At 44.7% G+C, this 24,316-nt stretch overlaps 1 protein-coding gene across 1 annotated transcript; it reads right to left on the bottom strand.

Annotated features, from left to right (window-relative positions):
- Window positions 1-363: 363 nt before the first annotated feature.
- On the bottom strand, window positions 364-23,624 carry KHDRBS1 (KH RNA binding domain containing, signal transduction associated 1). Its single transcript, XM_065421589.1, has 9 exons — window positions 23,098-23,624; window positions 14,665-14,789; window positions 13,942-14,058; window positions 9,503-9,649; window positions 7,145-7,278; window positions 5,963-6,167; window positions 4,811-4,878; window positions 4,341-4,399; window positions 364-1,705 (listed from the first exon to the last, which is right to left on the bottom strand). Exons 1-9 carry the CDS (start codon window positions 23,405-23,407, stop codon window positions 1,608-1,610), a joined length of 1,263 nt encoding a protein of 420 aa, XP_065277661.1. The 5' UTR covers window positions 23,408-23,624; the 3' UTR covers window positions 364-1,607.
- Between the last annotated feature and the right edge of the window lie 692 nt (window positions 23,625-24,316).

The following is a 24,316-nucleotide window of genomic DNA, read 5'->3' as shown; positions in this document are numbered from 1 at the left end:
TTGGATTTGTCAATCTTCATTTTGTCATTCTACTTTTAAACCAGCCATTTCAGACTCCATCTGGAGTCTGCAGAATGCTGAGGCTATCTGAGATCTGAATCATTAAACTAATTCCGTCCAGCCCATAAACACTCCTTCCACTTGCCGTTTTGCAGAAGTCAGATTTCTACTCTAGTACTGGTTCAAACTGCTTTCAACAACTTCCAGGGGGTGAAAAAAAAAGTTTTTTTTTTCCTCCTTTTTAAAATTAAGCTCACTCACCAGCTTGATAGCTTTTTGTAAAGGTTACAGAAAAACACCATTTTTAGAATGTCTCCATATTTTAAAAAGACCATTAACTTTAGCATTAATTTAAGTTTATTTGAAAGAGAAAAGCTATTTTATTGTTCAACAAAAAAAAATGACAATTCATCACATTTACTTTGATTAAAAAAGGACTAAACTTTATTGACAAACTGCTGCAGACATTTTGACAAGTTTTAGCTACCTATTTAGGCAGACTTTACACACGTAGCATTTAATCTTCAAGAACAAAGTGGGAGGACAGCGTACAAATCCAATTAGGACTTTAACCTATGTACAAAGTGAAATTTCTCATTTTTTCAGCTGCAGTGTCCCTTTTTATATAAAGCTAGTGTTGAGACACACTTGAACAAGTCACTGGGATTGCTAAATATTGACACCTTTGCCAATTTTCAACTCGCACTGTATTATCTGCCCCAAATATCCTAAAACGAGAAATCTGTAGTTTTACAGAATGCCAACCTACTATCCATTTAATACTTTCTAATTTCAAACCCTGGGCAATTAGACAGAGCACTGTAGTAATTTAAATTTGTTCTGGTCTTAAAAGTTCTCTGCACAGAACCAAGCTAAGAACCCCTTTACACTGGAAAATCTGCTTCCCAAGCATCTCTCAACACCGCGTGTTCGGGGCTAGATTTCAAAACCCACATAAAAGTCAATTTTACAAACCTAATTTTTTTTTTAAATCAATTAACTTTAAAAAAAAAAAACTATTTAATTTGTTATGAGGATCTTTGTATTAAAATTTAAACTTAAGATTCATCAGCAATCTGCTTTTAAGGAAAGTTTGACAACTGAGCTTACTTTTAAACGGTGGCAGCCACTACCGTTACATTATGATTTTAATTCTTAAAAACAGCCCTGAATTTTGAAATGTAGCCTACTTTTGGGATTCTGCAACTACAACTTTTACGGGTATCTTAAAAACCAAACTTAAAGGTTAACAAAACCTTAATTTCATAACTGTTAAGCAAGCATGTCACTTTTGAAACTAACTTTTTTTTTAAACTCAACTTTTATTAAAAAAAGTACAGTTGTGTTTATATCTAAACAACAAAGAAAAGCAATCTACACACTTAAAAAAAAATTAAAGTTGGTCTTCTAAATCTATTTAACTCATTTTAAAATACTACGTACAGAAGCCAGAATGCAAGGTGAGGATGGAGTGGGAGAAAAGGGGGCCACGAAGAAAAACAGTTAGACAATTACTTGTCTGATGTGGGTAAAGCAACAGGAATCCTGGGAGATACAAGAATCAGTAACAACTGTTTGCTCATAACTGATATTTTTCCCTCATGTTTTTAATAGCGTCCGTAAGGGTGCTCTCTGTAGGCCCCCTTCACTGGCCTAGCTGGTGGGGCCTTCAGGGAGGGCCTTGTTCCATTCCAGTCATCTTGGCCTGCAAAATAGAGAGCAATAAACGTCAAAGTGCACAGCACACTAACAGTAGGAGATGCATGCATACAAGGGCAGCAACATAACTGCACTGTGTAGCAGTCAGGACACCTGCCTCCAGTTTCAATATCCCGACTTTGTGAAGACCAGTGACATTAATATTCCTACAACTCTGTTGGCTCACAGGCCTTTATAGGCCACCCTTTCAGCTTTTATAAGACTACTGTTTATCTACAAGATCCCAGTGTCACATAGCTTCAAGTTCCACAAATATTAAATCTCTACCAAGAACATCTCTAACTTTGCAAGCATTTAACAAAGTTAACTTGTATGGGAACCCCTTTGGAAGTCTGCAGATAGGATACCCCCACTAGGCTCACACTTGAACAAACCTGATACCTTTCATCTATGAATAACAACCAATTAATTTTAGTAGATCTGAAACGGACTCCAATTCCTGAAGCAGCTTTGGCAGTCAGCCTCAGTTAAGGTCACAGCCATTAAAGCTCTTTCAGTCTGTAAGCAAGCAGCATTTTATAATCCATAAACTCTGATTCAGCTGTGCAGGATACTGCTACAAGAAGCGTTTTTCTCCTTTTTAAAAATAAAAGCAAGGAAGTCTCCTTGCACAAACCTGCCAAAATGACTAAATCACTACCACTGCTCTGGGATGGCAGTCTCATACTGAACCCAGAGATATAACAGTGTTTTCTGCCAGTTAGTAGCAGAAGGGTGGGACAGTGACTACTTAGGGATTACATTCTAGAAGATACCTCAACATTCAATGCCTGTCTCCTGAGATCAGGATTTTACTACTCGCTAAACATGGTACCTGCACCAACATGTATAACGGATTATGGTAAAAAGCTTTCAGTAGGACAGCTGAATACTCTCAAAATCCTTTTGCCATATAAATAACTATTGAAACAAGCAAAGTTCAAATCCTGTTTTCCTAGAGCTAGCTCAAGTCCCAAATATCCAAGATCAGCTTTTATTAAGAGAGGCAAGCGTAACACTCCATTCCACCACCGTGAAATGCATTTTGATTTTCCTCAAAGTGGCCTCCACACTGGCTGCACAATTTATTTTTCTAATTTTGTTTTCATGAAAGCAGAGGCCAAAGGAAATTACTGCGAATAAACAGATTAACTGTGGCAACTTCATGCCGAGTGTACGAGCAGTTTGGCCTTCAAATCTCAGACAACAGCACTGCTCTCTTACCAAGTAGAAACACAAAAGCTTCTTTGTGTTGCATAACCAACACAGGAAACAAAACAAGGCATTTAACAGCTATTCTAAATGGAAGCAAGGAAGATATCCAGCATTACTGACAGCAAGTGTCTATTCATATTTAACTCAGACTGATGAGAAAATCTTTGGTTAGGCAGTTGAATTTAAACTCCATACAATGCAAGTATGGACCAGTATGCCACCACAAAGTTAAGCCTCACTTTCTGCTTGCTCCCGAAGCAGGAAGTATAATGCCATCTTAACATTTCATGCGCTTAATCATGGGACAGCTAGAGGCCTCCCTCTGCTTCTCTGAGCCCCGAAAATCTCATATACCCAACGCTAGCCACCTTTCTCCCCTTCAAAATACTTGAGTCCCAAGCCCCAGCAGGAGTACTTAATGGGATTCCCACAAGAACTAATTCTGTACCATAACTGACTGTAGAGGCTGCTGAAAATGTGCTTCTAATACATCAAGTGGCTGATTGCACTGCTTTTGCAGCACTTTCAACAGAAGACCAGAAATCTCGCTCTTTGCTACATGGCAGTGCAATTCACAACTAGCAAGCCAGAACTGCCTCAGTTTACTCAATCCTCCTAAATTCTTCATGATGCAATGCAATAGTAATAAATCAATATTTTACTATGGCTTCTCAAAGTGTTGTCTCCTATATAGGATTTAAACAACAGCATTAGTTAGATCAGACTTCTTGTTCTATATGACCAGCGCAGATTTGGGGAAATTACAAATGGAGTATTTTCATTAGCCAAACATAGGCCATATATACAGTCGCTACAGAGCTCTATCGAGTTAAAGAGAAAATGTAATGCTAGATTAAAATCCATCTTTCAAGCACGTATTTATTGCAGAGTCAGTCTCAGCTGAAAGCGTTTTGAGGATTATAAGGAAGCAGCTGGAGTTGTGCATTCATCCAACTCAACAAAATATAATCTCTGCAAGCCAAACTACTGTAAAAGCAATGCTGTAGGTGGGAATTCAGACCTCCAGCTGTGGAGTATTCCATGCACAAAACTGACCGATGCTCAGAAACACCCCACTTCTGAAGAAAAAAAGTGGGGGGCACACAGTGGCAAGAACTCCAACATGGCATTCTACTGCAGGTCTTTAGGTAAGGTCACCTCTGCAAGAGTCAAACTAGATATGAGCCTAACAAAGCCATGATGTATGACCTTAGTTTGACTGTCACATAGACCTGTATTATCTGTGGAATGTAAATATTTTTCCCCATGAAGGCCCCTCGGTCACTTTTTGGAACTATACCATCAGCATTTTCTTACTTTAAGACAGAAATTTTAAAGCAAAAAGAGATCCGATAAACTTCAAGCAATTCCCAACTGACTTATAGCCCCTTCTCTCCCTGTCACATAAGCAGTGTGTCCAGACATACCATAAGCTTCATAGGATTCTTGTGCCTCCCCATGTCCATAATCATAATATTCTGTGTCCCTGAAAGAGGAAGACAGGATGCGTTTAAGTTAGTTGTGTAGAGGTGAAAACATTTATTCACAAACCCCAAGAGCTGGAGCATTCAAATTCATAAGACGGTCAAGAATAATTCAAGACTTGCTTTGTAGTGCTTGAATTAGGACACCTAAAACCTCCCTACCACCTTGGGTAAGTATGACCACTCCTTTTAAAGGCAGAGCTAAAGGCTAGTGGGAACTTTCTGAAATGTACCTTTCCGCACATGCTGCTTGTTTCAAGCACATTAGAAGCCAACAGAACAAGGCACAACTGGTCTCAAAATGTTATTAAAATAATGGAAACGTTTAATTTTACCTGAAAATTCTGTAAAAAGTCATGCAGAATTCTCTCTCAGGAATGGGATTAAAGGGGACTGAAAAATGACAAACTTACCCTTGGCCCTGGCTGTAGTAGCCTTCATATCCCTCATAACTCTGCTCCGCATATGTATCATCATAACCCTGAAACAGATAATGACATAAGAATGGATAAATGTGGAGGGTGTCATTCATTCTGACTAAGGGAAAGAGCAAAACTGAATTTACTCGGCAGTCCTTTTCAGATGAACTTATCAATCCTAGCATGTCCCAGGGGAACCTTTATCTTGCAGTGAAGGTGAGAACGTTAATCATGTTCACAATGCATGCCAGAGTCCTCTAAAGTGTCCAAGGCTGCATTATGTCCATGCTATGTCAGACGTCTCGTAACTGGGTTCTCCAACATAGGATTTACAGGTAGACAGAACCCACTAGTTTTAACCAGGTGAAGAGAGGGGTGGGTGTGGGTGAGAGAGAGAAGACAGATCTCACTGTGATGGGTCCTCAAATATTTACTCCGGTGCTCATCTAAACCAAGTCATTGTGCTGTTTCTATCTCTTTAAAATGGCAAGAGCAAATATTCTTCGTTTAGCAAAGAAAACACTCAGGGGTATGTCTGTAGTGACAACAACATTTTAACCCAGTTTATTCACATGTTAAAGTAAGTTCTTACCGTAGTTACATGGTCTGAAGACTCCAGTGCTCCCTGCTTCTACAAGCAGCTTTCCACAGAAGTGTTTTGATTTTTTTTTGCTGGGCACCAGTACTTGTGTTAAAATATAATCTTGGCCACACTTCAGTTGCATTGTAATTATTCCCCTCCAAAAGAAGTGTTTCATTATGGCGCACACGGAAACTTATTAACAGAAAACAATAACCTCACCTCTCTCAGTTCAACCATTCAGCCTAGTGCTAGCCTTTGCTACTAAGCAAGGGCCATTAGTGCAATTGCTTTGTTAATACCCAACATTTAGGGTATGCCTACGCTGCAATGAGACACCCATGGCTGGCCCGTGCCAGCCGACCCGGGCTTGCAGGAATGTTTAATTGCAGTGTAGATGTTTGGGCTTGGGCTCCAGCCAGAGCACCTAATTAAACAGCCCCTTAGCCTGAGCCAGCTGGCATGGGCCAGTCACAGGTTTTTAATTTCAGTGTAGACATGCCCTTAGGATCTGTAAGTAATTGGCTTCTAGCTACTTGGAAAGAGTATGTATTAAAGTTTCTTACATAATCTTCGTAAGTTTCTGGTGCAGGTGGAGGAGGAAGCGGTATTCTCTGAATGCCTGCTGCACGAGCTCTTGGTACGGGAGCGCCCCTTACTGCTGGAGGAGGGGGTACACCACGGGCCACAGTAGCTCCTCTAGCTATGGCACCTCTCACTGGTGCTCCTCGCACCAGGGCCCCACGAGGAGGGCCCACCACACCACGCCCCCTGGGAAGAAAAAGGATTAGAAATAGCCATATATGTACTCTGCAAAAGCCACAATGATGTTCTAAATATCTAAGACAATTTACTGACAGATCAACAGTTATTCGTTACGGGTGCTATAAAACTGATAACTGGATGCATAAATAGGATTATAATGCAACTCTGGTAAGAGATTAATGCTGCATAAAAACTACCAATATGAAACATTACCAAAGGAAAATGCAGAGACAACAGTTGAATACCCAAGTAGTCACCACTTCTAAACATCTTAAAAAAGGTGTGGATCTGCAGAGGTTGTCTGGTTACTACAAAAGTAGTCCAGACCTTTTCTTCACATTTATCATAGCTGATCAGGTGAGTAGGTTTGCTAAGGAGAAAGGGAACCCTGGGGTCTTACAAAGTCCAATGAGGAGATGACTAACCACCCTTGAGTACTAAACACGTTTAGACACCAGCAAGAGGCTTCTCTTTTTATCCCTCATTTGGGATAAATGCTAGCTATACTGGCACTGTGTAGCATAGGTTCATCACTGATTTAGTCCAATGCATCAAGCAAAGCATCAGTGTCAGGATAGTAGCAACATCAAGCTTCCATGGGAGTTACGCACAAGCTGCAGATTCTCAGTGCCCTGGAGGACCCATTGACTGGGGATGATGAACCAATGAGCTATAGGTTTCAACTTTAAGTAGTTCTAGAAATCAGATGCGATTTCAGCAAGGTGGTTTTCTAAAGCTAATGCAATTCAGATTACAAAACATTCACCAACTCCCATTAAAAAAGTCTTATTACCCCTTTTCTAGCACACTCACTGCTAGAGCATACAAGACCATAACTCCCAATTTAATAAAAGCAGCCCTGCAATATTGGAAGTTCCAATATTTGGAGTTCAGGCGCACACACACAAAAATAATAATTTAACCAGTTTGCTACATAAACAACAAGAATTTCCATTTCCAGCATCAATACTTTTGAAAGTTACCTAGGAACAGGTGGAGGAGGGGGAGCTGCTCCTCTTCCTCGCACAGGGACCCCTCGGCCACGTGCTGGTTCTGGTACCCCATTCAGATAGGACAGCTCCAAAAACTGCTCCTGGCAGATGTCATCCATCATGTCCTGAGAAGAAAAGGGACACTAGTAGCTAGCCACCCCGTGCTCTGAGGTGTCAGAGATTAACATGTTAGAGCATCAGTTGCTGAAAACTGTACGAGTCACACCTCGAGCTACAGCAGCTGTCACAAAGCATCTGTAGTCCCCTTTTGAAACATGTGGGTTCACTGCCAGCCAAATGCTTTTGACAGAAAATGCCATGCTCTCCTCCAAAGGCATACTGGAAACTGATCACTGCACCCACACAAAAGCAGGAGCTGGATGCAGCCTGCTGAAGAGTAAATGCCCATTTGCAAACCCTAGCCGTCTTTTCACATTCCCATGAACACAGCACATCTCTCTGCTCCACGCTTTATCTCCCCAGGGGATATAGCTTAGGGAATCAGCAGAAGATTCTGGTAACTCAGAAGAAGCCACTCCAACCCACTTCCTCCCCAGACACGCACACAGATCAGGTTACCAATACTAGCCTGCCTGTCGGGATTCCAGAGCTGCCACAGCAACACTGCTTCTGTAAACTAAGCTTATTGCACACATCAGGGGCTCCTGGCATTCCTCCATTCTCCTCCCCAAGCTCCCCGAGTGCCACTCCCTTCCATCGTCTATTTCAGAGACATGTTGCAAACCCCAGACCCCCAATGCCAGGAGCCCTGTGTGCCCACCACTCTGCCCCACCCCCAGCCACACCACTCTTATTCTCTTTTCTTCTCTCTCCTTTGGGGTGGTAACATTTTAAACTCAACTGGGACAATGGCCTGGTCCACACTACCCCCCCACTTCTGACTAAGGTACGCAAATTCAGCTAGGTTAATAACGTAGCTGAATTCGAAGTACCTTAGTCCGAACTTACCGCGGGTCCAGACGCGGCAGGCAGGCTCCCCCATCGATGCCGCTTACTCCTCTCGCTGAGCTGGAGTACCGGCGTCGACGGCGAGCACTTCCGGGATCAATTTATCGCGTCTAGACAAGACGCGATAAATCGATCCCAGAACATAGATTGCCTGCCATCGGACCCGGAGGTAAGTGTAGACGTACCCAAAGGAAGAACTCAAATAAGGGGTATTGTTATGCTGGAATGTGTTATTTTCCTCCCTCGATCAACTCTTTTATCTATAGAGAATTACAGAGATGGCTGAAGCTGTGATTCTGCTAACCAAAAGCCCTGGGCTCCGCATGTCTCCCATTTCTCCCTTTTTTATTTTTCTGGTTTTCACCAAAATCCACAGGGTTCTGCTTATTGACACCCAAAACATTCCCTGAAATTTTGGAATTGATCAGACACGGCATTCAAAACTTATACTGTTTTACATCCAAACAAAGCAATGCCATAAAGTTGCATGTAAGGGCCTTGTAAGCTCAGTCAATGAAAACCATCTCCAAATTAAAAAAAGGCATTAAGTGTTCATATAACATGCCCGGGTATCAGCTGAAATAGGCTGCTTCAAGTGAAACCCATTAAAAGTGAGCTACCAGGACTTTTTCCTGCTAGGTCTCTACAAGGCAATTTCAAGTGATGAATGGAACTCATTCAAGAAATCTATTACCCTACAGGGCATAGCTAAGATTGCTCCGGACAGAAGAGCTGCCATACAAACTCAGACCAGTTTCATCTACCTAGTCCAATACCCTGTCATATCAGCCAGTAACAGATGTTTCCTAGTTGGTACAGGAAACCCCAAAGTGGCAATTATGAAGCAATGTGCCTCTAGAAGAAGCTTCTTCCTAAGCTTGACAAGGTGAGTGAGGTAACATTTGTTATTGGACCAACTTCTGCTGGTGAAAGAGACAAGCTTTCAAGCTTATACAGAGCTCCAGCATCAGAGCTAAATACAAGATGGAACAGATTGTTTAGTATAAGTATCTAACACATTGTCAGAGGCCATTCAAGGTGAAGCAGCCAGTTAACTAATAATATGTTAACTATGTATGCTAATCAGTTTGTTCCATCTTGTATTTAACTGTGACACCAAGTACCCAGACCTGAAAAAGAGCTCTGTGAAAGCTCGAAAGCATGTTGATCCAATAAAAGGCATTACTTCACCCACCTTGTCTCTCTAATATCCTGTGACCAACACATCTACACCACCACTTCCTAAGCTTGGGCAGTTAGTGGTTTAAAATCTCTTCCTTCAGGGCACAAGTTAACTAATAAGCTACTGTATGTTCCCCAGGGAAGGGTACCAAAGCCAAGGCTCTAGTCTAAAAAGCACCAAGAAACAAATTTGCATACCGGAACAAGGAACTTCTTGACTTCTTCCATGGCATGAGCCATGAGAGCATAGGCCTCGCAAGGTGGTCCAAAGACTTCAATGAAGACATGCAGATCCATATTTAAATGAGCATATTTGGGATCTCCTCCTTTGCGCAGTTCTTCCTCCTGAAATAAAGCATGATTCAACTTCCTAAAGCCAAACAAGGTGCAAAGAAATCATTTTCTTCCTTAATCATGTTTCTAAGCATTGATTAGCAGGACAAGGCTGTCTACCCTAAAATTTTCAGCCATGTTTGACCATGGAGGTCAAACAGTAACCCCCTTGAGACTTCAAAACAGGTTTCTGGCATAAGTAATGCTTATCTTGTGAATGGGGCTATAGAAAAATTAAGTTGTGCCACAGGAAGGAAGCACAGTCTGCAGTACCAAGAGTAAATGGAAAGAAAAAAGGAAACAAGTGACAGTACTGTAAGGTAAGAATGAGAGACTTCTTTAAACAAGAACAGGCCAATTTTCCACCAGAAAATATCCATAATTTAGTAAGGATGATGTGACAGTTTCTACCCCTATGTTCATCGCTTTCAGAATTATGATAAGTTTCGTACAAAGTATGCCTTGTGAAGTAAAATTTGTAAACTCAATTTGCTGATCATTATTGTCCTGGTGAAATATGTGCGGCAACACTGTATGTAAAGATGTACAGTTCTATTGTATGATATTGCTAAGACAGGTTCCAAATCTGGGGGGGGCAAGGCCAAACCAGTTCCCACCAGATAAAAAGCTAGGTGTCAACAAAGTCAAATGGGCCACCAACTAGTTAAATGGCCATTCTTTGGCAGGAAAGAGGGTGTGGGCAAAAAGCTACAGCTTGACAAAGAAACAGCTGAGAGTTCCTTCCTCCCTCCCCATACACTGGAGGTGATTCTTACCAGCTGAGATGACTCTTGCACAAGAGAGAGGGCTTTAAGAAGAGAAAGCAATCAGCACAAATCATCTCTCTCTTCTCTCTACCAATGGCGTCAACAACACTGGATGAAGAAAGGAAGCTGCACTAGACTGAGGCCTTGTCTACACTAAAGGGAAAAGTCGATTTAAACTACGCAATTTGAATTACGTGAATAGCGCAACTCAAATCAATGTAGCTTAGATCTACTTACTGCGGGGTCCACACTACGCAACGTTGATGGGAGATGCTCTCCCGTCAACTCGCCTTACTCTTCTCAATCAGGTGGAGTACAGGAGCCGAGGGAGAGCAATCAGCAGTCGATTTAGCGGGTCTTCATTAGACCTGCCAAATTGACCGCCGATGCTTCGATCGCCACAGCGTTGATCCTCCAGTGAGTGTAGACAAGCCCTGGGGGGAGATCCTTACTGAAAGATTCAGGCGGTAAAAATTATGCAACTTATGGTGAGAGTCCTTTCTTTGAATTCACTTAGCTTGTTAAGTTAGATATTAGTTGTGTTTTACCTTTTGTTTCTTTGTAACAGATTCTGACTTTTGTGCCTCATTACTTGTAATAATTTAAAATCCATCTTTCTGTAGTTAATAAATTTGTTTTACTATTTTATCTAAACCAATGTGTTTGGATTGCAGTATTTAGGACAACAGGATTGTGCATAAACTTTTCTATTAATAAATAATGTACTTTATTTATATGAGCTTGTATTGTCCAGGAAAGTGATGGGCAGTAAAAGATGCACATTTCTGGGGACAAGTCCGGGACTGGGAATTTGCTGGTGTCCCTCTGCAATATGATTCAGGAATGACTGACTAGAACAGTGGTCACCAACCGGTTGATCGCGATCGACTGGTCGATGCTGGAAACTCTCCCAGTTGATCGCGATCTCTGTCTGCTAAAAGTCTGGTGGTGCAGCGGGGCTGTCAATAAGGCAGGCTCCCTGCCTGCCCTGGCCCCACGCCACTCCCGGAAGCGGCCAGCACGCCCCCACAGTGGGAAGGGGTCTCCACACGCTGCTCCTTCCTGCAAGCACCACCCCCGCAGCTCCCATTGGCTGGGAACAGGGAACTGTGGCAAAAGGTAGCTGCAGGGCCGATGCCTGCAAAGAAGGGCAGAACGTGGAGCCACGTGCCGCCGCGCCCCACCCCCCCACACACACGTTGGCCCCTTCTGGGAGCAGTGTGGGGCCAGGGCAGGCAGGGAGCCTGCCTTAGCCCCGCTGCACTGCTGACTGGGAGCCGCCCAAGGTAAGTGCCGCCTGGTGGGAGCCCGTATCCCTCCTGCACCCCAACCCCCTCCTGGAGCCAGCACCTCATAACCCCCTCCTGCAACCCAATACTGCCCCAGCCTGGAGCCTCCTCCTACACCCAAACTCCCTCCCAGAGCTTGCACCCCCCACTCCCTCCTGCACCCCAACCCCCTGCCCCAGGCTCAGCCCAGAGCCCCCTCCCACACTCCAAACCCCTCGCCCCCAGCCCAAAGCCTGCAACCTCCCCCCCACCCCCGAATCCTAACCCCCTGCCTGAGCCTGTGAAAGTGAGTGAGGGTGGAGGAGAGCAAGTGATGGAGAGAAAGGGGAGGGATGGAGTGAGTGGGGCGGGGCAGATCCTGGGTTGCACTAAAATTCAAAAAGTGATCTTGTGCGTAAAAAGATTAGAGACCACTGGGCTAGAGCATTCATAATACAACTGGGAGTAATTTGCATGCTGGAAGCTATATGAGAGCAGATAAGGAATGGTTGCTCACAGCAAAGCAATGTAAAGAGAGCATTCAGGGAACAGCAGTCCAGATTGTACCTTGAGGAATGTCACAGATGGACATATAAAAGAAGTGGTCTCCAAAGACAGCAATGGACTGATTGCTGAACACCTGCAGCTCCCATTAACTTCAGTGGAAATTGTGAGTGTGCTCAACACCTCTGAAAAGTCAGACCATAAAGTTTTAAGAGGCTATTAATGATTTCACTGTGATTTGGCCTGGGTGAACTTTACTGCAGCTTTCAGTAGTATATACTTTGTCATGCTTGGTATACAAGTCAGTGATACTAAACTGGTTTGCCATTAACAGCTAGTCATATTTCTTCTGTGCAAGTGCTTTTTATCACTTCCCTTGTAACTGCTTCCTGCTCTCAAATGCACAGCTGAACTCAAGTCACATGTCAGCAGCAACATTCTTATCCAATGATTTACCAAGAGCAGTTAGTCTATTCCCCTACAGCTTCCATCTTTTTATATTAGCGTGAAAGAGGTGTTGGTACTTGTATTAATGTAACTGCTTCTTCAGAAGATTTTTGGCAGATACAAGTAACATCATTCCCTTTCAAAGGCACACTCTCCCCCTCCAGGCACTGCTTTGCAATGAAAAATTGTGGTAACACCTTAGACAGTGCCAGTTCAGCTTGAATGTTAAGTGTCTAAATTAATTCAACAGATTCTTACTAAATTGGAAAAAAATCTAAAAACGTAAAGGTGACTTGGAAAGTTAAAGTAAAAACGGAGTGAAATCCTAGCTCTGCACTGACTACCGCATTTAACCAAGCTTTAGGGGCAAGGAGGAGGGGAGCATTCAGTACAGAAATCAATTTCTGTAGTTTCTCCATTCAGAAATCCTCCTAGCACTTTGCTATGCTCTGAAGATAAAGACTGGTACGTTCTAGGTTGACACTGCCAGTGAACCTAGAAGTGCCTAGAGGATTTCACACAGGGGAAAGATTAAAAAAAAGAATGTATTCCTTGTCTGAATGCCCTCCCATATCCTGGTTAAGGAAGGCACTAAGTCCATGCCTACACTACAAAATTATGTCGACCTAACTTATGTCAGGATCCGGCCACCAGTTATGTGAATCACTTGTGTGCACACACTTGGCTCCTTGTGTCAGCATGTGCATCCTCATCAGGAGTGCTTGTCTGGATTGTATTGTCAGTGTGGGGCACTGTGGGATGGCTCCAGAAAGCCAGTAACAGTCGAAGTAAGCAATGCAGCGTCTACACTGACACTGTGTTGTCCAAATTACATTGGCTGTGACTCTGTGCTGCTCAGAGAGGCGGTGTTACTAAATCAGTGTAGAGAAGCACTTATGTCGGCAGGAGCCAAATGTAAGTGAAGACACTTCCACAGCTAGATCAACGCAAGGCAGTTTATGTCAACCTAACCATGTAGTGTAGACTGGGCCTGAGTAAAGAAAGCTGGAATTGCACTCAGTTCTTTAATTTTGCAGTTAAGCTTTCAAAAAAAAAAAAAAAAAAAAAAAAGTTAGCCTTTGCATCCAAATGCACAGAATGTTTAAAAGAGGACGCATTACCATAGGCCATATTTTCTGCAAAGAAGTTTAGCTCTACCATAATAATTTTTCACAAGGTAACATATACATGGAGGTAGATATTGTTAGAGCAAGAGAGAAGTCAGCACCCCCGAGTTCTAGTGATTTTAATCTTTGTAAAATGCTTTGAGATCCTCAAGTGAAAGGCAATCTGCATATATGGATTTTCAAGCTCTTACCTTTGCTTTGTCTCTCATTGAACCTTTTCCAAGCACAGAGATCTTGGCCCCAGTTTCTTCCTGAAGTCTTTTAATGGTGTTGCCTTGGGGTCCCAAAATCTTCCCAACAAAATTAAACTGATAAGGGAAATAAACAGATTTAGTCCTGAAGCTGAATGAAGTTAATAACGATTGCTGTTAAAACTTCACTGGTAGACACCGCAACACTGGAAGTTTAACCAAAGTCATCCACGGCCCCACCTCACAGAAAGGCTCATGGAGATATACTTTAAATAATATTTGTAGAAAAAATTAGCAACTGTCTGGCGTGCTCTTTTTAGAGGTTTTATTTTGCCAGCAATTCATGCTAAATTAACTCACTTAGTCTATTTAATTCTAATTACTAGACTCCAACCATTTTATGGACACCAATTCTTAAGAGTTAGAGGGAGTCTTAATTTTTAAGCATGAAAAGAGAGCTAAAGAAGAAACTCTACCCTGGTAATGAAAGAGCAGAATTACTCATCGACACTTGCATTTTTATCCTGACATTCTAGAAATCCAAAATGTTAGAAATAAGATACTACAAATTTGCATAGAAGAAATTCCACAGCAACAGAGCACCACTCTAGCATAACTCAGAATGACATTTAGAGAAAGACACTACTCAGTAAGCATAGCATGCAAGATCTTATGTTTACAGGAAGATCAGAGAGACGTGGTCAGTTATTTTCTGGCCCTCACCTTGGGATACTGTTTGACAGGTATCAGAACACGTTCCTTCAGTTTCATGTTCTTGTGGGAAAACAAATCCAAGTAGTTCTCTTCCTCATCCTTCTTTGTTTCACCCTTCTGAATTTTTTCAATTTCTAGACAAGATAAAAATAGTATAATTTACATTCCTCAAAATGGAAATGACACTTTAGATTCAGTTGCATCATGACAGGCTATAGCGCCCTAAATTCTCTGTAAATATATGTACATTTATAACTATGTGGCAACAAAATTTGGATGTGTTAAAAAAAGGGCAGCCCATCTAGTCTTGCCTGTCTGTCTCTCTACACAAAATCTAGGACTCTAGAAGGACCAAGGACATTGTTGGTTCATAATAAGCAAATGGAATGGTGGATTACAACACGAGTCACCTCAATTGACCGTGAACATGAACCCATAAAATACAATACGCCATCTGTGCTGTTGCCTACCTTTCTTCCAAAGCTCATGAATTAATATGGTAAAGAACTTAGTCAGTGAAGTGTTAAGGTTGCCTGGTGATAGTTTGTGCCCTTCCAGAATGCTGAGTTTCACAAAACAAACCTCTGAAAACCAGGAAATACAGAGTTACGGTAAACGCCCACACAACCTTAACTCTGCCCCCCTGGAGCTGGCAATAGCCACTGGGAATTATCTGCATGGATTCCAGCAGCTTTCACTGTGTTACATGTAGCTGTATTAAATGGTGGAGGACTAAACTAGAGTAGTTTAAGAGAGCTCTGACTGTTATGAGGAAATTAGGGTCCGAGTCCCCATGTGTGTGATCAAAGGAAAGAGGTGAATATGTACCTTGAGGTTCCAGTCTGCATTATTTCAATACAGAATTGCATAAGTTATATCAGTAGCAGAGCAGTGGGGTCTTCTTGCCATGGGTACTGTCAGTAGTGAGGTGGGATATGAAAGCAGTTTGTGGATTTAATGAAGGGTAGGGAAAAACATAGGTTTAAATAGTATGAAGGGGCTGTAAAAGGGAATGAAGTGGTTGTTAAACTTGACAAGTGTGGTATTCTGTCGGGGGAGCAGGCTTAGTGTTTGAGCCGAGGACAAGTGCAGGTAAGTGGAAGGAGTCAGACCCTCATAGATGGGCAAGCCCCCACCCAACCTGATACATACAAACATATACACATGAAGGCAAGAAGTGGGGTGGGGGCTGGAACCCCTGAACTCAACTCACGTGAGGTCGGGTAGGCAGAGGAGCTCAGACAACCCCATCTCCTAAAATACTCCTCCCCCACCAGTAAATATTTGCATCCTTAAAAAAAAAATTGTGATTATATTATCTCAAAATAAAAAAACCTGACATATGATCAATATGCCTTCCAACCTTTTCCAATTTTCTGGCGGGATCTGAACTGACTGGCTGGGTGAGTCAGATTCAAAGGACAACTGCTTGTACCCATGAGCTATCAAGCTGGTGTGAAACTTAGAAGGTTAACAATCCTGTAATTCCTCTGTAACATGCATGCTCAGTGTAATGCCTTTTAGATTGTGCATATACTTTTCTAATAATAAATGATGTACTTTATTTATATGAGCTTGTATTGTGTCCAGGAAAGTGATGGGCAGTACAAGATGCACATTTGTGGGGACAAGCCTGGGACTGGGAATTTGCTGGTGTCCCTCTGCAATATAATTCACAAGTGACTGGCCAGAACAGTTTAGAGCAAGAGGCTTGTGCCATGCTAAACTAGAGAAGCAAAATCTTTTCCAAATAAAGTTCTCGTGAACCCTTTGGTCACATAGCTCTACGTTTGGACCCCTAACAGAACTCCTGCACCCTCACAAAGCACCCCAAAATCTCAAGGCAATCTGAGCAATCGAACTTTAGAAGACTAAAGGCTGTTCTACAATGAAAAGTTAGGTCGACCAAGTTACGCTGTGCGGGAGTGTGAAAAATCGACACCCCTGAGCAATACAGTTAAGCCAAACTAGCTCCCAGTGTAGAAAGCACCAGGCCAATGGAAGAATTCTTCCATCGATCTAGCTACTGCCTCTCAGGGAGGTGGATTAACCACAGCAATGGGAAAACCCCCGTTTCTGTAATGAGTGTCTACACTAAAGCGCTACAGAGGTGCAACTGTATCTGGGCTGTTGCAGTGTTTTAAGTTTAGACATTACCTTTGAAGAGCAGAGATTTAAACAGAAACCTCATCTTAATCTTAACCATAGCAGGGCTGCCGCTCTGCCATAATACAAACTTCATCTCTGAGTCAAACAAAGCACCCACCTGCAACCTCCTACTGCCCCAGAGGAACCAGTCCCAAAACTTACTAATTCTTAGAACACTCCCATTTCAAGGAGGCAACCACCTGGGAATTAGGTCAAGTCTGTTTAAGGCCTTGTCTGTACATGAAAGTTGCACCATTTTAATCCAATTTAGCTAAACTTATTTTGGTTTAATAGTTGCTTATTTCAGTCTATCCTAAACTAATCCCTAATAAATTTAAAATAAACCAAAATTAATGTGTCCACAAAGGAGTTTGTACCAGTTTAATTAAATTGGTTTCCAATTACATCTTTAATTAAACCAGTGCAACTTTCAGAAGCCCTAAATATGTGGCTTTCAATTGTATTAGCTCAATCGAGTTGTCTTAACAGGACCGAAAAGCCAATTTAACACTTGTTAAAATGCAGACCATTACATTTGGAGGCACATTAATTGACTGTGTTGTACCCTGTGGGGAAGCCTGAGCTACAACATGGCCATCTAACAATCTTCAAACATGTTAACCTGCACCTCAAGAGTCAACAGGGCTTTTCAATCGTGTCAAGTCATCACAGCTGGAAAAACTTTTTTGGCTTTCAACACATGACCCTAGCTTTTAGTCTTAATTTGTAGCTTTTATAGGCTTGGTCTACACTAACCCCCCAAATCGAACTAAGGTACGCAACTTCAGCTACGTGAATAACGTAGCTGAAGTTCCAAGTACCTTAGTTCGATCTTATCTCGGTCCACACGCGGCAGGCAGGCTCCCCCGTCGACGCCGCGGTACTCCTCTCGTCTAGCTGGAGTACCGCAGTCGACGGCGAGCACTTCCGGGTTTGACTTATCGCGTCCAGACAAGACGCGATAAGTCGAACCCAGAAGTTCGATTGCCAGCCGCCGAACTAGCGGCTGGGTATAGACGTACCCATAGCTAGCCAATTATAGTGTGCTGGGGAAAGAAAGATAGTGCAACAGACTGAGATGAAAGCACAGTACAGTCTTGGTCAGAAATTTGGCTAGAAGCCGAAGCACCTTTGTGAAATACCCTATAAGTCGATCATCAGGGTCAAAAACAGGGATCTCAAACCCAAAACACGAGGGCCACATGAGGACTAGTACATTGGCCCGAGGGCCGCATCACTGACACCTTTTCATACAAAGATACAAAAGCCCCCACCCTTTCCATGAGGCCCCGCCCCTGCCCTGTCTCTTCCCACCCTTTCCCCAAAGTCCCTGTCCCAACTCCGCCCCCTCCCTGCCCCTATTCCAACCCCTTCCCCAAATCCCCGCCCTGCCCCCCCTCCCCTGAGCATGCCACATCCCCACTCCTCCCCCCTCACTTCTGCAAAGTCCTAAGCGCTGCCAAACAGCTATTTGGCAACGGGGAAGCACTGGGGAGATAGGCAAAGGAGCGGGGACACGGCACATCCGGAAGGGCGTGGGGTATGGGGAGCTATGGCCGGCCGCGTGTTTGAGACCCCGGGTCTAAAACCCTGACATCCTCCTAACTGTGGACAGAGATGACACTTTCAGTGAAAGGTGTCACAGAGAGAGAGCGTGCCCAAAGAAGGGGGAATCACATGCAATAGGAAACTAAACAAAAGATTAACAATCTCATTCTGGAAGGCCCTCATACCACTGTGATGGGCCCAGTACAAGAACTTAACAAAACAGAACTCACGGTTCAATGGGTCTTTCCATAAGCTTTGGAAACACCAAATTAAAGTCCAGAGGATCAGCAGGTTTTCAAATGGGAGGATACAAATTTGTACCCTTTAAAGAAACATTTAATCAGGCGATGGTGAAACACCGTAATTATTTTCAAATGGACACTGTTGGTAGAAATAGCAACTCAAAGGGTTTACTTAGGGGCACACCAACACGTCATGCACTAACTGGCTTACTGTGTGCCAGCAGGGTCTACACAGGCCAATCAGCATGCAATATGGTGTGCATTAGAATGGGCCATTCTGCCCATCAAATCGTGAAAGGCCCTTGCATCACTTGGAGGGAGGATGAAATAATCAACACAGCATCAGCTGGAGATGAGAAATAAAAGGGGCACCTCCAAGCACGGTGCTACTAGCTCCTGAGAAAGAGACTGACTCCACATCAGGTAGTACTACTGATTCTCAGCTACTTGGATGGAGGCGACTGTATCTCCAGAGAAATCTGCTTTTCTTTGAAGACATGTAGGATGGAAAGGAAGCAGCAGTCATGGTCTCTTGTCAAAGTTCACAGGACCCATATCAAGTAAATGCTGCGTAAGACATAAGAGCTGTGGAGTTGGGCACATTAAAGACTCCAAACACTGTCTGAACCAGGCTCCTTGAGGTGAAGTTGCAATGCAATAGTACCCACTTATCTTGAAACTGAGAAGAAAATGGCACTGGACATAGATTCTGAGGAACTGTGGGCCCTGTGGTACCAAGTCGCTCACCCACAGTGCTGAAGGATCAGGAGAAATGGAGGAACTGATCCCAGATAACCCCCAAATATTCGGTTGATCTGCACCTGATGTTCAGTCTTCTGAACTCTTCAATTGACCTGTTGACTGCGTATTATTTGACCACAGTCAAATATTGTTAAATATTTTAGCAAGAATGCCCTGATGTAGGTGGCAGCCTAGCTTTTTGATTGCATCATGGTGCCACAGAACTTCAGTTCATTGTTCCACATTTTTCTGAGTTACTTAACTGAGTTATTTTAACATTTTTCGTAGTAACGCATAAGCATTTAAGGCTAAGCTAATGGGAGACCATAAAGTCTTACTCTTCTTTTGTTACTGTTCTAAAAATTAGTGCTTTAAAATTTGATCATTTTTGACAATATTTGACTGATCAAACGTCCAATACTACGTAGGCACTTTGCCAAAAGGAGTAATATCTGCCTCAATGGAAATGACTGATCTGAATGGCCCAAATCTAAGATGTCTTATCCTTTGTAGGATTCCTAGGACCCAAGGAAGATAATTGGAGTCCAAGCAGGATCTCTGTCAAAGCCATCTTCCACAGCCTCTGGAAGTGTAAAACGTGCTTTCCCTGATCCATATGAAGAATTCAGATCCTTTGCCATCACAAACCATTGAGAGTAAGTTACTGGATGACTTTATAAGAGAATGAGTCTTTAGATGTTACATTGGCTGAAGAAATTGTACAAGCACAACTCAGACTATAAATATCCTTTCACAACGTAAAAACTGCTCTGAACACAAGCTCTATTTTTTCCAAAGTCTCTTGGCAACAGCATGACAACTGTATATATTTAGGGCTGGGGTAATCTTGTGAAAGTTGCAAGACAGCACTGAAACTGAAGACCTTTGTTTATTCACTAACTAGGTTTCAAGAACACAGCTGCAGTATTTAAATTTTCCCAGTGACTTCAGACCGTATCAGAAGAGACACGCTTCAGGATGAGATTTAATTTAGTTTCTATGCTCAGAGCTTTGACTGACTGGCATGTCAGACCCTTTATACATTATCCAATCTAGTAATCTGCTCGTGTAATCCAAACCAAACTATGAATGATAGGATACCTAAATTTCAGTTATGACTGTGCAGATATACTTAGACAAATTGAACAGAATTTTAGAGTAGGAACTGCAAATGCTGTATGGTGAATATTTTTGAGAAAGTCACCCAAACAAAGCCAAACTGGGGCACCGCTCAAAGAGGGCAGCGTTAAGGGTGTGTCACAGGCATAGTGTGTACTTTAACTCTTCACTTCCTCGATTTCAGAAATTTAGCCACTCTCCACATTCTGGAAGGGCACAAGTTACACAGAGCAACCTTAACTCAGGAGAGCCCCTTGCTCAAATGACCCCAAATTTGGACCACTAACACTACCCTGCATCCATGAGGCACAGCAAATGTCCAGACAAACTGAGTGAATCATGAGGATTTTAGAGCACTTAGAGTAATTAAGCTTTAAACAGAAAGAAAAGCTCAACCCATAGCAGATCTGGCACGTTGCTGTAATACACTGAAAGATATTTTGTAAATGTACTGAGGATTTATATTAAATATTTCATTACACCACTCAGCAATTAAAAAGTTACGTGTGGTGAGAACGCCATTCTCTGTACAAGAATTAGCAAATTTGTACTGCACCCAGAAGGTTTCACTTCACTAATACAACTCTGAAAGATATTTCCTCTGCTGTTGAAGAACACCAGTTGGTTGAAGGGCACATCAGTGGAAGTATTGTTATAGACTAAAATATTATAAGACTCATCTTTAAACATTGTTTTCAGGAAAACATGATTTTTTTTTTAAGAAGACCACTTAATTATCTTGGGAATAATACATATCTAATTTATCAAAACCAAGAGGTATACCAGTGACACCAAGATACAAATTCAGAACTGAGCCACATCAAATCACTTGACCAAGGAAGATTACAGCTTTAAATAGCAGGTTTCAGAGTGGTAGCTGTGTTAGTCTGTATCAGCCAAAACAACCAGGAGTCCTTGTGGCACCTTAGTCTCTAAGGTGACACAAGGACTCCTCATTGTTTTAGCTTTAAATAGCAGTTTCCTAGTTTTACATGAAGAGTTGAAAGGAGTGATGTAATGTATCTACTATATTAATATTGGCAATACCATATTATAACTGCTTTCTAATAATGCAGTTTATGAAGAATTGCATTAGTATCAAACATATACTTTTAAACGCAATAGACCTAACAAGAGGCTAAATTCTACTCTTCTTGTCTAAAATAAATAGGACATCCTTTATGTGTTAGTTTACATGGCCTCTCCACCTTGTTACACACAGGAAGCTGTTAGCGTTTTAACTTGTTCTAATTTTTAAACCAACAACTGTGTTTCAACACAGCCCTGTCTACTTGATACAGATACTGAATGTGACTACAGTGCAGCTGCGCTGTAGTGATGTGGAGAAATCCAAGCCACCAGGCGATTGGACAGTGATGATCAGGGAAAAGAGTGCTAGCCTAGTCACAGAACAAAGACTGCCTGCCATTTCCATTTAGTTTCATCAGAGGCATGAAACAAGCTCTAATACAGATTTTCACAGTGGTGAATTAAAAAAATCCACAATCCCATGTTTCAAAGGAATTGGAATAGAGACTACATAAAAAACAGTTTACTACCATTCTCTTTAGTCTCCTCTCCCCCAAGGATGGAAAGGGCCAAGATAATCACACTTTCTTAAAGAAGAAAGTTCTAGGTTCGTGTTTAATCCCTCTCAATCCACGAATTAACCATTGGGACTGGATGCCGTCTAAACAATTATAGATGTGTGTATCTTAAAACTATCAGTCCGTCCAAAGTACATCACAGCAGGAGCAAGCTGAACTATAAAACTGCCCCCTCCCGCCTTGGCGATTTAACTTCCCCATGCACTGCTTAAACCCTGCAGACGAGGCAGTTTACACGGCAAACAGTTCCAAGGCCAGAATAAAAAGGCGACCGCCCCCCTCCCAGCTCAGCCTCTCTCCACAACCTCCCCAGACCCTGGCCTCTGCCCCTCCTCCCCGCACGAAGACCAATCGATTGCGAGAAGGAGAAGGACCCGAAGGAGGGAAGCGTCTGGCAGGCCGGCCTCATGGCAGCCAGGCTCCGGGCCTCCCTGCTCCACGAGGCTCCGACCTACCGAGAAAAGCCAGTCACCTCCCGGGGACACAGTCCGAGGGGCGGGGCACTCGGGCACCGTCTGCGCTCAGCCCGATCGGGGAGCAGCAGGGGGAGCAGCCCCGAGCCTCGAACAAAGAGCGGGGCCGGCCGGGACGGAGACGCCACAGCCCCTCCCGCGGCTTGTCCCGCGGGCGCCCTGCTCCTCCGCCGATCGCGGCCTCGGGGGAGAAGGGCGGGTCTCCTCGCCCCTCCAGCCTGCTGGCAACAGCTGCGCCTCTCGGGGAGCGCCCGCTCCCATCCCCTTTGCCCCATGCCAGCGGAGGGAGAAGGACCGGACTACCCAGCCAGGGCCTGGTGCAGCGCAGCGTGGGAGACTGACGGGACAGGTCCCTTCCCCCCCCCCCCCACCCCGTCTGGGCCGTGCCCCTCCCCCCCACAGTCCCTCCCCCCCACCCCGTCTGGGCCGTGCCCCCCCCCCCACAGTCCCTCCCCCCCACCCCGTCTGGGCCGTCCCTCCCCCCCCCCGTCTGGGCCGTGCCCCCCCCCCACAGTCCCTATCTCTCCCCCCTCCTCCCGGGCCTATTTCCCTTCCCGGCGCTACCTGCCGTCAGCAGCTGCATGGCGTGGGTGAAGGACGGGTCCAGACTGTCCTTCTCGGCCATGAGCTCAGGCAGGTACTTGTTCTCGGGCTCCATCTTGACGGTGGCCCCGGGCAGGAGCGGGGTGGGCGCGGCGGTGGGGGTCTGGGAGGCGGCGGCGGCCGTAGCGGCGGGCGGGAGAAGCGGCGGCGGCTGGGCCCCGGCCCCTCGGGCTCCCCCTCGGGGCGTCCGGCGAGGCCCGGGCGTCCCTTGTCTGGCGGCGGGGCCCGGGGTCCTGCCCAGCCGGGCGGCGGGGTCCTCGCGGCGCTGCATCCGCGGAAAGAGGGGGCGGGGGGGCGGCCGAACGAGCGGGGGGACCGAGAGGGCGAACAGGGTTGCCGCGCACCGACCGCCGGGGCTCCCAAGACAGGAAGTGAAGGGCCGGAAACACCACCTCCTCCGCCGCCAACAGCTCCTCGCCCTCTGCGCCTGCGCTCCCGCCGCCGCCCGCTCCCGTGCGGCGTGGACGTTCGCACACCACCCCCGTCACAGAAGGATCAAGCACTAAGCATGCGCTGCCTCCTCCGTCGAGAACAAAGCGCCGAAGAGAACTGATGCGCATGCCCAACCGTCGCCCGGTGTCGTCCGTGCGCACGCGCAACCTTCAGCCCGCGAAGACAAGCGCGCGAGACTCTCGTTGCGCACGCGTCGCGCTTTGCGGCGCCTTATTAAGTCACAGCTCCGCCGAAAACAAAGTGCCAAGGGAACTCAATGCGCCTGCGCAGCACGCTAACAATCAGGCGAGGTACATTGCGCGTGCGCAACCAACGCCTTGAGTCGAGAACAAAGCGTCGGCCACACCTCAGGACGCATGCGTATTGTTTTCTCTCTCCGCCTCCCCGGCAGAAAACTCAAGACGTAGCGTAGTGGCCTTAATGCGCATGTGCACCTTTCTTCCCCTTCCCCCCGGCCGTGTGGCGTATGCTCGCGAGTCGCCGCGCGATCTCCGAACATGCTGCCGTGCGCATGTCCCGAGTCATGGGGCTGATGGCGGCACGTGGTCGGGAGAAGGGGAGCCAGGGCGGGGACTGGGGTGCGGGGCGGGGACAAGGCATGAGATGAGCCAATGGGAAACAAACAGCCCCGCAGACACTGCTGGAGCCCCGGGGCATGGGATGGAGAGGAGGGGAGTGGCCTAGACCCCGGGGACAGGGGTTGCGGGTATGGGGTGTTATGGGGACA

The sequence above is a fragment of the Emys orbicularis genome, chromosome 23 (genome assembly GCF_028017835.1).
Source record: "Emys orbicularis isolate rEmyOrb1 chromosome 23, rEmyOrb1.hap1, whole genome shotgun sequence".
Taxonomy (NCBI): Eukaryota; Metazoa; Chordata; order Testudines; family Emydidae; genus Emys; species Emys orbicularis.
Note: the sequence above shows the minus strand (reverse complement) of the source record. Positions and strands in the feature narration are given on the sequence as shown.